This window comes from Panthera pardus, unplaced genomic scaffold, assembly GCF_024362965.1.
Source record: "Panthera pardus isolate Hobbes unplaced genomic scaffold, ASM2436296v1 HiC_scaffold_16, whole genome shotgun sequence".
NCBI lineage: Eukaryota > Metazoa > Chordata > Mammalia > Carnivora > Felidae > Panthera > Panthera pardus.
In genome coordinates, this window is record NW_026526721.1 from 150,891,814 (window position 1) to 150,905,865 (window position 14,052).

At 46.3% G+C, this 14,052-nt stretch overlaps 1 protein-coding gene across 1 annotated transcript in view; it reads left to right on the plus strand.

Moving 5' to 3' along the window:
• The window catches only part of SCN10A (sodium voltage-gated channel alpha subunit 10), a 94,332-nt gene that overhangs the window by 56,055 nt on the left and 24,225 nt on the right, over positions 1–14,052 (plus strand). Inside the window, exons 15-18 of the mRNA XM_053903974.1 lie at positions 7,646–8,005; positions 9,517–9,990; positions 11,344–11,484; positions 13,124–13,247. Of these exons, the coding sequence (XP_053759949.1) occupies positions 7,646–8,005; positions 9,517–9,990; positions 11,344–11,484; positions 13,124–13,247 (1,099 nt within the window). The remainder of the gene's footprint in view (positions 1–7,645; positions 8,006–9,516; positions 9,991–11,343; positions 11,485–13,123; positions 13,248–14,052) is intronic.

The window sequence follows — 14,052 nt, forward strand, 5'->3', positions numbered from 1 at the left end:
CTCAAATTGGATTTGGTAAGTTATATTTTTCTAAAAATTTCCCTTATCTAAATTTTCAAGTTTTTTTGGCATAAAGTCATGAATGCTATGCCATTATATTTTAAGGATCTATATCACCTGTACTTATGTTACCTTTTTCTTTCTTTAAAAATAGTAAAATACCACCAAGTGGGCTTTCTCTCATCTTATTAGCCTTGCCAAAGGTCATCAATTCAGTCTTTTCAAAGAACCAACTTTTAGTTTGTTGATCTCCTCTCCTTCATTGATGTTTTCTATTTCAAGTAATCCTGCTTCTTCTTAATTGCATCCTCTGTCCTACATATTTTATGCTTTTCTAACTTCTTAAGATGGAATTTCCAACCTATTTTCCTTTCCAATATATTCATTGAAGACTTGACTTCCTTCTAAGAACTGCCTTCATATGTAGAACTTTCCTTATTGTTTGGTTCTAAATATTTTCTAATTTCAAATCTGACTTATTCTTTGACTCAAAGGTTAATTAGAAGCTCAGTTCTTAATTTCTGGGTATCTCTATGCCACCGAGTTCTAGCTTCATTTTATTATAGTCAGAGAACATACACTGCATGTTTAATGCTTTGAACTTTATTGTAATTTTCTTTTGGCCCAGCATGTTGAAAATGTTCCTTATTCACCTGCAAAGGTGGCTTCTGCAGTTACAGGGTACAATACTCTGCGTATGTCCATGGGGTAGAGAAAGTTCATTGTGTGGTCCAAATATTCTAAATCCCTGTGTATTTTTATCTGCCTGTTCTAGCAATTACTGAGATGGTAGTGTGTAAAAATATCTCCCACTATGATTATGGCATGGTCTGTTTCTCCTTATGGTACTATCTTGAGGCTGTGTTATTAAATGCATACATATTTTAAGTTGTTATATCTTCCCTGTAAAGTGAAACTTTTATCGGTAAGAATTGACCTTCTTTCTCCCTCAAAATGCGTTTTGCCTTAAAAGTCCCTTCTGACTCATGTTAATTAAATAACCCTGTTTTCTTTTGGTTCAGAATTTGAAAGATGTATCTATACCCACCCTCTACTTACAACTTTTGTATATCTTCAGGGTTTTTATATGTGTCTTATAAATAGCATACAGTCAGATTTTGGATACTTATTTAGTTCTGACAATCCAATCTTTATCTTTTAACCAAAACATTTAACCCACTTACTTTATTGTGAATACTGATATGTTTGGATTTGTATCTATCTTTATATTTTGGGTTTTCTACTTGCTTCATCTGTCCTAGTATTTTTGTTCTCTCTCTCTCTCTCTCTCTCAATTCTTGATTTATTTTGAACTGTTTTTTTCCTGTTCCATTTTCTTCCTTTATTGGTTTGAAAACTACTCTGTTTTTATTCTTTGAGTGGTTACCTTAGAAATTACTCAATTAAAGTCAAAAGTGAGCTGAAACCTTTACTTTCCAAGACCACTTTTCACTCCAGTTACCCCTTCCCAACTTACCACTGTGTTAATATTAAGCATTTTCATTTCATCTTGTGTTTATTTTTTTTATTTTTTTTTTTTAAATTTTTTTTTAACGTTTATTCATTTTTGAGACAGAGAGAGACAGAGCATGAACGGGGGAGGGTCAGAGAGAGGGAGACACAGAATCTGAAACAGCTCCAGGCTCTGAGCTGTCAGCACAGAGCCCGACGCGGGGCTCGAACTCACGGACCGTGAGATCATGACCTGAGCCGAAGTCGGCCGCTTAACCGACTGAGCCACCCAGGCACCCCTCATCTTGTGTTTAAAGCCATATGACTTAATTAGTAATAAGGAATTCCCATCTTGCTGTTGTGCTAAGTATTTTATTTTTACCTTGTTTAAAACAAGCTATGTGATGTAATCAACGATAAAAACCAATGACTGTGCAAGCAATCCCCAAAACTCTATAGCTTAACCCAGTAAAGGTTTATTCCTCACTCACATCATCGTGTGATGCAAGCCAGTCGGCTCTAAGTAGAACTCCTTTAAGAAATGATGTTCCTGGGGCTCCTGGGTGCCTCAGTGCATTAAGCATCTGACTCTTGCTTTTCGTTCAGGTCATGATCTCATGGTTCCTGAGTTCAAGTTCCTGAGTTCAAGTTCAAGCTCTGACAGCGCAGAACCTGCTTGGGATTCTCTGTCTCCCTCTCTCTCTGACCCTCCCCTGCTCACTTGCATGGTCTCTCTCTCTCTCTCAAAAAATAAGTAAACTAAAATAAAAAAATTTAAGAAGTGATATTGCCACATTCGAGGAAAGTCCTACAATCTTCAAAGCTTGCCTCCTGCTTGTGGAAAGATGGCCTTGTTTTCAGGTTTACATAGTCAAGGGCTTTTTCAGTCAGGGCTCATGGTTTCTTTTGCAACGCAAATCCTTCAAGATGGCTTCAGATCTCTCTGTGGCCTGCACTCCCACAGTGCTGTCTTTGACAAAGTTCGCGATTGCCCTTTATGTTTTTGCTTTCTCATCCCCATGTCTCAGCTTGTGGCTCTCAAATGGTGGCTACAACATCAATATAATCTTTGCTAAGATTTGCTTTATTTCATTGAAAAATTTAGTTGGTCCTCAATACTTAAAGGCTTGATCCTATTGCTTAACTGATTGGGATCTAAAGCAGTATACTTTCCTAAAGTTTCCAGGCTCTAAACATCTGGATTCTATTTCCATTTATTTCTTATTAATCAGCCAATATTCTCCAAGTTCATCCCTTTCTTGTAACCTCTTGACAAATGTAACCAATTGCAACTGACCCGCAAGACTAAGGTTCTGTTTTATAAAACCTTCCCTTGGGGCTACTGGTCCCTGAGGCTCATGACCTGCCCCAGAATTATTGCAGGCAACAGTTCTGCCATTGCAACATGGATCAGTGCTTTCTAAGCCTCCAGTTTCCTTTTTGTCCATGACAAGACCACTAAGCTAGTGCCACACATTTGATGTCTTGAAATGGCAACAGCTCTTTTCAATGTACCAATTTCTACATTGCTTAAGGTAAGTACAACGAGGGGGCACCCGGGTGGCTCGGTCGGTTAAGTGTCCGACTTTGGCTCAGGTCATGATCTCGCGGTTCGGTTCGTGAGTTTGGGCCCCGCACTGGGATGTATGCTGACAGCTCAAAGCCGGCAGCCTGCTTCAGATTCTGTGTCTCCTTCCATCTCTGCCCCTTTCCCACTCGCACTCTTTGTTTCTCCCAAAAAATAAATACACATTTAAAAAAATTTTTCTAAAAGATACGTTCAACTAGTTACGGTGACAATCTCTACATCTGTGAGCTAACATGAGAGAGGTTTCTGTTTCACAACATATTTAGTGCTAGTTGAGAAGCTCTCCTGGAGTGGCTGCTCCAAGGAGTGACTCGGGGATCCAGGATGGTGTGACGTCACCATCTTCCACAGGTGGCCTCTACGGAGGCCATGAGAGGGGATGCAAAAGTGCATAGTGTTTCCTGGTATGCCTGAAAGTCATGTATACTACTTCTGTCTCCGTCTGCATTGCCTCAGCCAGAATCCAATCACGACCTCAACTGTTTGCAAGTAAAACTGGGAAACTGTCCTCCTTTGTGTCTGAGATGAGCAGAAGCGAAGTGTGACCATACAGCCAGTCTCTGCCATGCCCTGTGAGACATTATTGCCGTATCCAGATTCACACTCATGCTGGCTCTTTTTACATTCGTGCAAATAATACTTTCCTTCTGGGATCACTTTCCTTCTGGGATCACTTTCCTTCTGCCAGAAGCAGATTTTTTAGAACCTCTCAATTTTGTTTATCTGAAATCTACCAATCAGTTTGTCCTTATCTTTAAGAAAAATTTCTAATGGATGTAAAATTCTAGTTGATGGCTACTTTCACTTCATTGAAGATGTTATTCCACAGTGTTCTGGCCTCTATGGTTGCTGATGAGCAATCAGCTTTCAATTTAACCGTTGTTCCCTTCTGTCTGGATCCTTTTAAAACCTTCTCTTTGTCTTTGCTGTTCTGTAATCTCATTAGGATGTCTAGGTATGGGTTTATCTTTTCATTTATAATGCTTAGGATTCTTTGACTTCTTGAATCTATAGATTTGTGCTTTTCTTCAGTTTTGCAAAGTTCAAAGACATTATATGGGCAAGTCTAGCCTTCACTCCATTCTTTTTCTTCTCTTGGACTTTGACTAGATGTATATTAAACTCTCCCACTCTATTCTCAGTGTTCTTACACCTCTTTGGTATTTTCCATCTATGTCTTTCTGGGCTCCCTTCTGAATATAGGTGTGATACATTAATTCTTTCCTAAACTAGATCACATCTGATGTGAAACTCGTCCATACAGTTTTTTAAGGTTGTGTTATATTCTTCATTTCTAGAAGTTCCACTTAGTTATTTTTCAAAACTTATTATTATTTATAGTTTCTTGTTCTCTGCACATACCTTCCAGTTTGTGGTTTATTTCTTTAAGCATATTATAACCAATTATACTGTCATCTCTGGCTAATAATTTTATTACCTAAAGAAATTGAATGACAGTTTCCACATGCACATCCCAAATCTCATTTATTCATGATGCCTCATTATTTAGGTATTTGTTTTACTGCAACTCTTAGACACTTTTGATGGGGTGCTTTAAGACCTGGGATGCAGGCTGGTTTCTTCAAAGAGTATTTGCATTTATTTCTGTAAGACACCTTGTAGGACTGCTCTAAATTAAATTCTCAGCTGGAAATAACTAAGTAGTGTGAATTCTAGCTAAAATTCTGTGTGAGCCCCACTTCGGGGGTCCAAATTCTCAGCATCAGTTTCCCCTCCTCTGCCTGGTATCTGACACCAGACATTTAATTTTCATGGCATTTTCCTGCATTTATTTCTGGTTTGTCCTTACGTGAAAGTTATGGCTCTTTAGGATCTAGTCTTAAAAGGGGGAGAGATTCCTCTTAGATCTTCTACCTTAGACGGCCCTGAGATATGTTTCCTGCTCTCCATACCTCATGAGACCATTAAAATCTATGCCAGATTCTTTCAGTTTTGCAAAGGTCTTCGGTGGAAAAGCTAGCTTCAACAATCTGCTTATATATCTGAATTCCCATATTTATTTAGTTTTTGGCTGAAGAACCTACTTACTTTATTGATAGATCATCAGTGCGCCTTAGAGGTTATTATCCAGCATTTTTAGTAACTTTTTAATGGAAAGGTGAACCCAAGGGGGACCCAGTATACTCTGCCATATTACCCTGTCTGCCGATATTTGCCACAAGGCCTATTTCATCACCAGGGGTTAACCTCCCTTGTAGAAGACAGACTTTCCTTTAGACTTACTTTTCATTCTGTTCTAAAAGTAAAGCATCCTCATTAAAGTAAGTTGGAAATATATAGACAAGTTTAACCCTGAGACTCAAAATACTGGGATGTATTTCCATACGAATATGCCCATGTTACCAACTTGGTTTGTTTCCGTCCAGTTTTTCCCTCCAATTAGAAGTTTTTATATTAATTATGAGATTAACTAGAGAAATGGCTAATTAAATGTGAAGTAATATTTAGCAGCACATCAAAGAAACAGTTTATAAATATTATGTGATATTATAAAGAAATTATTTTTGATATATTGCTAATCTGGCCAAAGTGTGCAGAAAGCAACTGCATGGGGGTGGAGGTGAGGGTCACGGGAATCATGGATGCAAGTTGGGCTGCTCTCCTGGACCACTTGTTCTAAGAACCAGCAAGAGCCAGCCAACACGTTCTGGGGCTCTACAGCAGGCACTCTGTAAATGTGTTTTGACTGATAGCTAACGCTAGAGGCCCCCAAGCCCAAATATCTCTGGAAGAGCAAGTAAAAATATCTTGTTTTCTTGCCCTCTATAAAGACTACAAAAGCATTCATAGAGGACCACTCGATTTGTGCCCTGTAATGACAATTACACACAATTTGCTTACAGTTTAATATAAGCTTAATGGTGGACAAAAACTGCTACATAACTGGACTCTAATATTAATTTCTAAACTCTCCACCCCCACGCCAACTAACTAAGGAACCAGTGGAAACTTATTCAGATTCAATTAATGCAAGAGTCAACACCTGGTCCTTTTGCTTATGTGCCAGTGAGCACACCCATATGTCCCTTGCTGTCCCCATTCGTGCCCCATAAGGCTCTGTGGTATGGTGAGTGGTGTTAGGGCCCCACTGCAGTCTTTGCCTTATCCTTTACACTTATCCAGAGTTTACTGTGAGAGTGGAAACCTGTAGCAATCGTGTTGCCAGGGAAACTTGGCGTTCTCCCAATACCCTCCGCAAAAGGGCTCCATCTAGTTTCCAATGCTCAGTGTTTATTTGCACTTACTTCCTGCCTCTATGTTTAGTCAAGAGAACTGGTGTTTTAAGCTCTGCTTCCAGTATGAGGAGAATAACTACCAGGTTAGGCCTAAGGTGAACATAGGCCATCACAACACCCCCCCACCCCCTGCCCCTCATCACTTAGGGAAGTGGGTATGGAACTTCCTGTATAAGAAGATCAAACCTTCCTTGGGGCTTACTGCTGTGTGGCTGATAAAATTATTGCACTGTTCTGTTCAGCATTGCATTTTAACCCCTAAGTCAGAGCCAGGCTCGTAATAGATGCTTCATAAGTACCCATGACAGCTAAACCCAGATATTTCTTTCCAACATGGTTAGAGAACCACACAAATGTATTTTTTAAATGTTTAGACATCTTTTTTTTTAATGTTTATTTATTTTTGAGAGAGAGAACAGGGGAGGAGCAGAGAAAGAAAGGAACCAAGGATCTGAAGCAGGGTCCACACTAACAGCAGAGACCCCAATGCAGGGCTCAAATTCACAAACCATGAGATCATGAGATCATGAGATCATGACCTGAGCTGAAGTCCAACACTAAACTGACTAAGCCACCCAGGCGCCCCTAAATATTTAGATATCTTTATGCATAGTGTTAATGCTCTCTTCTAGGACTTAGCATGTTCGGGCTTACAATGAAGGCTTTTTGCATCTTTGCTTAGTCTTTGTAACTAAGCCATTAGTTTCATGAGGGAAGGAGGCCGCATATCTCTGTCCATACACCCAGAGGTTCACACAGTGCCATGCACATGTGTGGCTGGCATTCAACGGCCTGAGAGGTTTGGTTGGTCAACTAAATAAATATATGAATGCTGGGTCTGTGAAATCATATATTTGAGTTGCAGACTAGTAGGGGCAACTGTCTGTGGCCAGTTGTCCATGGCCCCAAGATGAGAAAGGACCTAAGATACGGTTCACCAATACCTCTCGGATGCAGTGGGTCCTGACCTACCTGCGGAAGGCTAACATTTCTTCAGGTCAAAAGTGGGCCATCCTCACTTATTTGTGAGCTCCATCATACCCCGCCGCACCCCCCAAAGAATAGGCCAACATCCAGGAAGCCCATGGCTACAGAATAGAGTATGTATGGCAAGACCACCACCCCAAGTATAAAACTTGCTGAAGCATGTTGACTATATATATAAAGATCGTAGAAGGGTATTCATATTTTTGAGTGATGACAGAAAGAAAAGTCTCTAAAAGCAGCATCCTGGAAACATCCCATACCAATGAAATAAGCTGCCTTGTGGTTTTCCCATATCAAGACTTGAGATGGCAGGTGATGAGAACAGCAGCCGGGACCCGACACAGTCTCTGTCTCTCTGCAGCTGCGGGTCTTCAAGCTTGCCAAGTCCTGGCCAACCTTAAACACGCTCATCAAGATCATTGGGAACTCAGTGGGGGCGCTGGGGAACCTCACCATCATCCTGGCCATCATTGTCTTTGTCTTCGCTCTGGTTGGCAAGCAGCTCCTGGGGGATAACTACCGTGACAACCGGCACAATATCTCTGCGCCCAACGAAGAATGGCCACGCTGGCACATGCACGACTTCTTCCACTCCTTCCTCATCGTCTTCCGGATCCTGTGTGGAGAGTGGATTGAGAATATGTGGGCCTGCATGGAAGTTGGCCAGAAATCCATATGCCTCATCCTTTTCTTAACAGTGATGGTGCTCGGGAACCTGGTGGTGAGTGCTGAGCCCCTCTGGGGGCGCTGTTTCAGGGACGATGGAGGAGACTTCCGGGTTATCCTAAAAAGGTTTGACATGGCACGTTTTATTCCGCCATCACACCTCCCTGACCGTAAAGCCTTCAAACTTTGCAAAGTCACGTGGGGCACGTTTTCAGAACTGTCCCTTGGCCGGCTGCCTGACTTGTTTGAGTGAGCACATAGGATAGGGATGGAAGAACCTGTTTAGAACTCCCCAGCTCCACCACTAGTAAGGCTGGACGACCCAGCACAAGCTTGAGACAGTCTCCTCAAGCTTCAATTTCCTTAAAATCAAGAAAATAGCGCTTACTCATAGGCTTACCAGGGGAATTAAATTACAGGAGATGACATATGAAAATTGCCTAGTGCAGTGTCTGGGCCACAACAGGAACTCAGCAAATGTTAGCTGTTAGTTATTGAAGAAAAATTTCCTTCTCCACTCTAGGGTGTCTCAGAAGATAATTTTCTCCAAGGGAGGAAGAGCTGACTGATTTCTCTAAGCTACACAGGTCCCAGCTAGGAGCAGGGGGGCCGGCGTGGTGAGGCAAGATGAAAGAGAGAAGCTGGGTCCTGGACAATATCCAATGCCACAGTGTCAATAACAAAATCCACTCCCACATTTGGGGGAGCCCCCCTGGCGGCTTTCCTGCCAATTGGCCCCAGCACCCCTTCTCTGTCCCAGCCTGGCTCCTCGCTCCCAGCCTTCCCCCACCCACTGTGGTCCTGGGCACTCTTGTTGCCCAGTGCTGGCTGTAGGGGAGGATGTGGACTCCCAGAAGCCTTTCTTACAGCCCTGGAGGTCAACCAGTTTGGATGCTTTTCCCGTAAGAGTTTTACAGACACAAGAAAGCTAAACCAAGAGAGACAAAACAACAAATCCAGGCTCTTCAAAGTCTTTCCCACTCGGGTTGTGGGGGCAGAGATGCCTTTCCCCTCCATTCCCAAGTTGGAGGCTGGCTGAAGATCCTTTCTTCCAGGCTGAGCTCACCATCCCTGCAGAGCCACAGGGGCCCCTAACCTTCAGGCAGGAAGTTTGCCTCCCTGAGCACTTTTACAGCCCTCAGATCATTTCCTCTTCACATCCACTCCCTGCTTACACTCACACTTACAGGTGAAGAACATGAAGTTGGAAGCAGTGAGGAGATGACCCAGGATCCCCGAGTGAGGATCCCAAAACCCAGTGGTCCCAGGGCAGACCCGTACATGCTCCTCTCCGTTGTCCCTGAATGTCCCTTGGGTCGGTAGGGGTGATCCTCCTCTGTGGTGGAGAATGTGCTTCCAAGCCTTGTCCACGTGAGGCAAGTCACTTGGGACACCCCAAAGGCTCCCATTGGTGGCTCTCAAAATGTCCATTCCCCTAAGAGGGGAAGCATGAGGTAGGGAGAGGCCCAGTTGTGGCCACCCTGCCGTCCAGCTGCCGAGCTGGTGGGCCATGTAGGTGCTCAGTTCTTTGGTTGGACCATCTCTGCTTCCGCTCCTTCCCTCCAGGTGCTCAATCTGTTCATTGCCCTGCTGTTGAACTCCTTCAGCGCTGACAACCTCACAGCTCCAGATGAAGACGGGGAAGTGAACAACCTGCAGATGGCCCTGGCACGGATCCAGGCATTTGGCCATCGTACCCGGAAAGCCCTTTGCAGCTTCTTCAGCAGGCCCCGCCTGCTACCCTGGCCCAAGGCAGAGCCCCAGCTGGCGGTGAAACTCCCACTGTCTAGTGCCAAAGCTGAGAACCACATTGCTCCCGATGTAGCCACGGGGAGCCCCGAAGGGCTCCCAGAGCCCCGAGGCCCCAGGGTCAACCACAGCGACTTCATCACCAATCCCAGCATATGGGTCTCTGTGCCCATTGCTGAGGCTGAATCTGACCTTGATGACTTGGAGGAAGATGGTGAGGAGGATGGTGAAGAGGATGGTGAGGAGGATGGTGCTCAGGGCTCCCAGCAGGAAGTGACCCCTCAAGAGCAGGTGAGAGTTCTCCCATAGGAAAGCCACAGGAAGTAAAGAGGGGCCTCAGGGATGGAGGGACAGGGGCAGGAGGGAAAGTATAATATGGAGGTTTTCCAACATCGCGAATGGCACAGCCTTGATAAGCGCCGGGCAAGCCAAGCATAGAAGCACTTGACGTCAGGAAGCAAAAGCCATGCCAAGCTTTCTGGGGAAGGTGGTATTTGAGCAGGGCCTGGAAAAAAGGATCGGAGTTCCCCAGGCAAGCATCGGGCAGCACTTTAGTCCCAGGCCACTTCGTGGTGCTTGGGATTGTCTTTCACACGATTGCCCCATTCGCTTTGCCCAACCCAGGCTCTGTGCCTAAGGCACTAATGAGACTCCTCTAAGAACAGATGTCGTCCAAGAGCAATACTCCTCTGATCTTCGGTAGAAGCCTAGGGATCATTGTGTGACTCATGTATCCAGCTTTTCCCAACAAAGATGTCACGGGGAAATGACACTTGTTCCTTTTGGCACCAAAGAATTTAAAGCACATTTAAGCCTTTTGGCAATATATATATATATTTTTAAATACTTTGCACAATTCTCTACTACCTTTAGCTGACATATCAACTCTGTTAGCCTCTTAGTGAGTCAGGGCATGCACTTCTGACAATGTGGGAAGCCAGGGATCCATATGGGGCCTGGGGACATGCAGGGCTGCCAGCCAGGCCACTGAGTGGCCTCAGACAGCTGTGCTTTGAGTCCGTAGCTCTTCCATTGCCTTCTTCCCCTGCAGCTGTCACTTCTCTTGTGTTCCAGCAGCTGCTATTATCAGCTGCCATATTTTACATGCCTTTGTGTGGGTGACAGCCGAGGGCAGGGTGTCACCATCCCCAGAATAAAGGCCATGAACTCTGACGGTTGTCTCCACTCAGAGGCATTTTCAGTTACTTTGGGTCCTTGGGAGACTTCAGATGGCCACGTTCACTACCACTCCGACCTCTGGACCAGAAAGAATGGTTATGGCTAACATCTATCGAGCCAAGCACTTCATGCAAAGTGTTTTACAAGCATTCGCGTATTTAGTCATCAGAATCACGGAATAAAGTCGATCTTGCCTTCTCAGTTTTGCAGGTGGGAAAAATGAAGATCAGACAGGTTAAATTCATTTGCCTAAGGTCACATAGCTTGTAAGTAATGGAGCCAAGAGTTAAACAGATCTGGATATAGAGACTCCACGCCCGCTTCACGCAAGTGTGTATGTATGCATGTTGTGCATATCAGGTCCTTAGCGCTGGCAGGCTACGACGAGGCCCAAGATGTCTTCAAATTGAGAAGTGTTCAGCTGAGGGCGGGAACAGGTACCCAGATGGGGCTGTCTCTCGCCAGCAGGAGCAGCCACAGCAAGTTGGGAGATATGAGGACCACATGGCACCCAGGAGCCCAGGCTCTGGAATGTCCTCTGAGGACCTGGCTCCACATCTGGGTGAGAAGTGGAAAGATGAGTCTCCCGCCCGGGGCCCCGCAGAGGTAGGTATGTGAGCTTCCGGGAGACGCTGAACAGCCTGCCGGACACCGACCGGCGGGATGATAGGGGATGGGGCGGCGGGGGAGGTGGTATTCCAGACTGCACTCAACCACGGAAGCTCACGTCTCAACCTGAGAATTGTTACGGTTTGTCCTAGCCTCCGGGCTGGTCAGCACTATTTTCAGAGTGAGGTTCCACAAGTTGGGGGGTGGGGGGGGTGACAAGGACCAGATCCCCAACTTCCCTGCGTCTCCTCGTCTTCATCTATGAAACTGAATCCTAATGCCTCCCCGCTAGGATTCGTCTGAAGCTTAAATGAGATGCTGCTTGTCAAGTGTCTAGCTCCTGCCTGAAATGGAGTAAGTGCCCAGAAAATGACAGCCAGAAAAAAAGGGAACAAAAGACAAGACACAGAGAAAGTGCCTTTCTGAGCCAGCAGACAGAAAGTCAGAGTTGCTCGTGGGTGAGGAAGTCTTCCCTGTGACTCCCCCCACCCCCACTTTCTTTTGTCCACATCATGTTTTCCAGCCAAAAACAATTCTGGTGCTCTGGAGAGGCTGTCTGTATGAGTAGGGTACTGACAGCCTTATGTAGACTGAGCAGGAAGCAAAAGTGGGGTTTAGGAATGTATTATAAGAGGCAAAAAGAAACTTGGTGGTTTCATCACAAATCTTTGACGGAATCAAGCTACAGGGAAGAGGTATCTAGAAAGATTTAGCATCTTTAATACCGCCGCACTGAGTTTAGGAATTTAACTTGACATCCAGCCACTGAGAGCTGAGGTCGTGACAGGCACCGGGCTGGGCGAAGATAAGGAAGGCATCATTCATGCCCAAAGTTGCCAAGCCCTTCAGCTTGAGGAATGTCAAGCCACTGGCTGTGTGCCCCTGGGCAAGGCTGAGCACGGCAGGGAAAGCTAAGAGGGTGGGCTGAGATGGGGTTGGGGGGTCCTGGGTGAACATAAGCCACTTGGTTCCTTGCCGGGTGAGGGCTGCTGCCTTCCACGCGTGGACATCCTGCTTCCTCCAGAGCATTCTAAGAATCCCCCTGGCTAGTTTTCTCTACTCAGTGTTTTCACTACACAGCTGCTGGGTATCGGTTTTGGTTTCGGTTTTGGTGTTTTTGTCCATGACCCTGGCCAGGCAGAGAAGGGCCTGACGGTGACAGATGGGGACCCGCCCCACCATTTGGGCCCATTAGCCAAGCTATCGGGTTTACTAATATGAGAGCAGCTTCCACTCCTAATTGAATTCATCTGGAGACATTATAAGGCAGGAGCTGCCGGGAGGGCAGCAGGGCCCCTGCAGGATCGCTCCGTGATTAAATATTCAAGCCCAGTGAATGCCGAGAGTCTGTATGGGTGTAATCACCATGTCTCGGGCCCTCGCCAGCACTCCATCAGCGGCCTGGAGGTTTAAAGCCTCACAGAGCTGACCTCTGGGGCTCCACAGACAGCACCCCTGTTCTGGGCCTCAGCCGGCAAGGCACCAAACACACAAGGGCCGCTGTGGTGGGTCCAGCCCTGAGGGGCTCTCCCTGCATCTGGGAGCCCCGGGCCGGGCAGACCTGCAACGACCATGTGCAGACTCACCGGGCCCCTCAGAGGGCCGAGTTCACTGCCCCCAGGCTTCTGCCCTGCAGGGGGTGGACGACACGAGCTCCTCAGAGGGCAGCACAGTGGACTGCCTGGATCCGGAGGAGATCCTGAAGAAGATCCCCGAGCTGGCGGATGACCTCGAAGAGCCGGATGACTGCTTCACGGAAGGTAAAGCGGCCGCTGCCCGCTTCCTCGCGTTGCCATTAATTCGGGCCAGAATCCAGTGCAGCACACTCTCATCCGGGCACCTGCGTGCCCAACGCCCCGGCCCGGGGTCCGCAGGAGACAGACAGACAGACAGGACCCCTCGCTGCCTCATCCCCCAGTTTGAGGGGCCAGCGCCAGACACGAACGCCACAGCTCACAGCAGCCCAGCGGTGCCACGTCAGATATGGCCACTGACGCCAGGCCTCCCTCCTCACCTTTGAAACACCTCACCGAGTTATAAACCAGCGCTCTCGAGGTGGAAAGGGAAAAAGGCAAACACTCTTGTTTGGGGACATAAACGACCCAGAGGAGGGCCATGCCACATCTGTGTCCCTCTACCTTTCGTGTGACTCTTAAAGGGAGAAAAAAATGTCTACAGCTGTAGCACCTGAACACGCCCCGTGTTGTCCGGAAGGCAGAAAATGCATCTTACTCTCCTTTTCCCTCAGTGTTGAGAACAGGGAAGGCACGCTGTGTTCTCGATAGATACACGTGCAGTAAGTGAACATATATGCATAGCTCATACTGTGAGAGTAATTGTGGCTTCAATAATAAAAACTCTGTAAATTCAGAAACGACAACACTTGGTTGAGTTTCCAGTTCCACAGGACGCTGGGCTGGACTGGACCCCGGCCCATGTGCTGGCCCCTCGGCTGAGCACAGGCTCAGGGCATAGCCCCTCAGCACCAGGCCCGGGCCCCGTGGCTCATCAGCCTTCCAGAAGTGGGTGGGTGTAGGACAGGGGTCACCAGTATCCTCTCCAAGA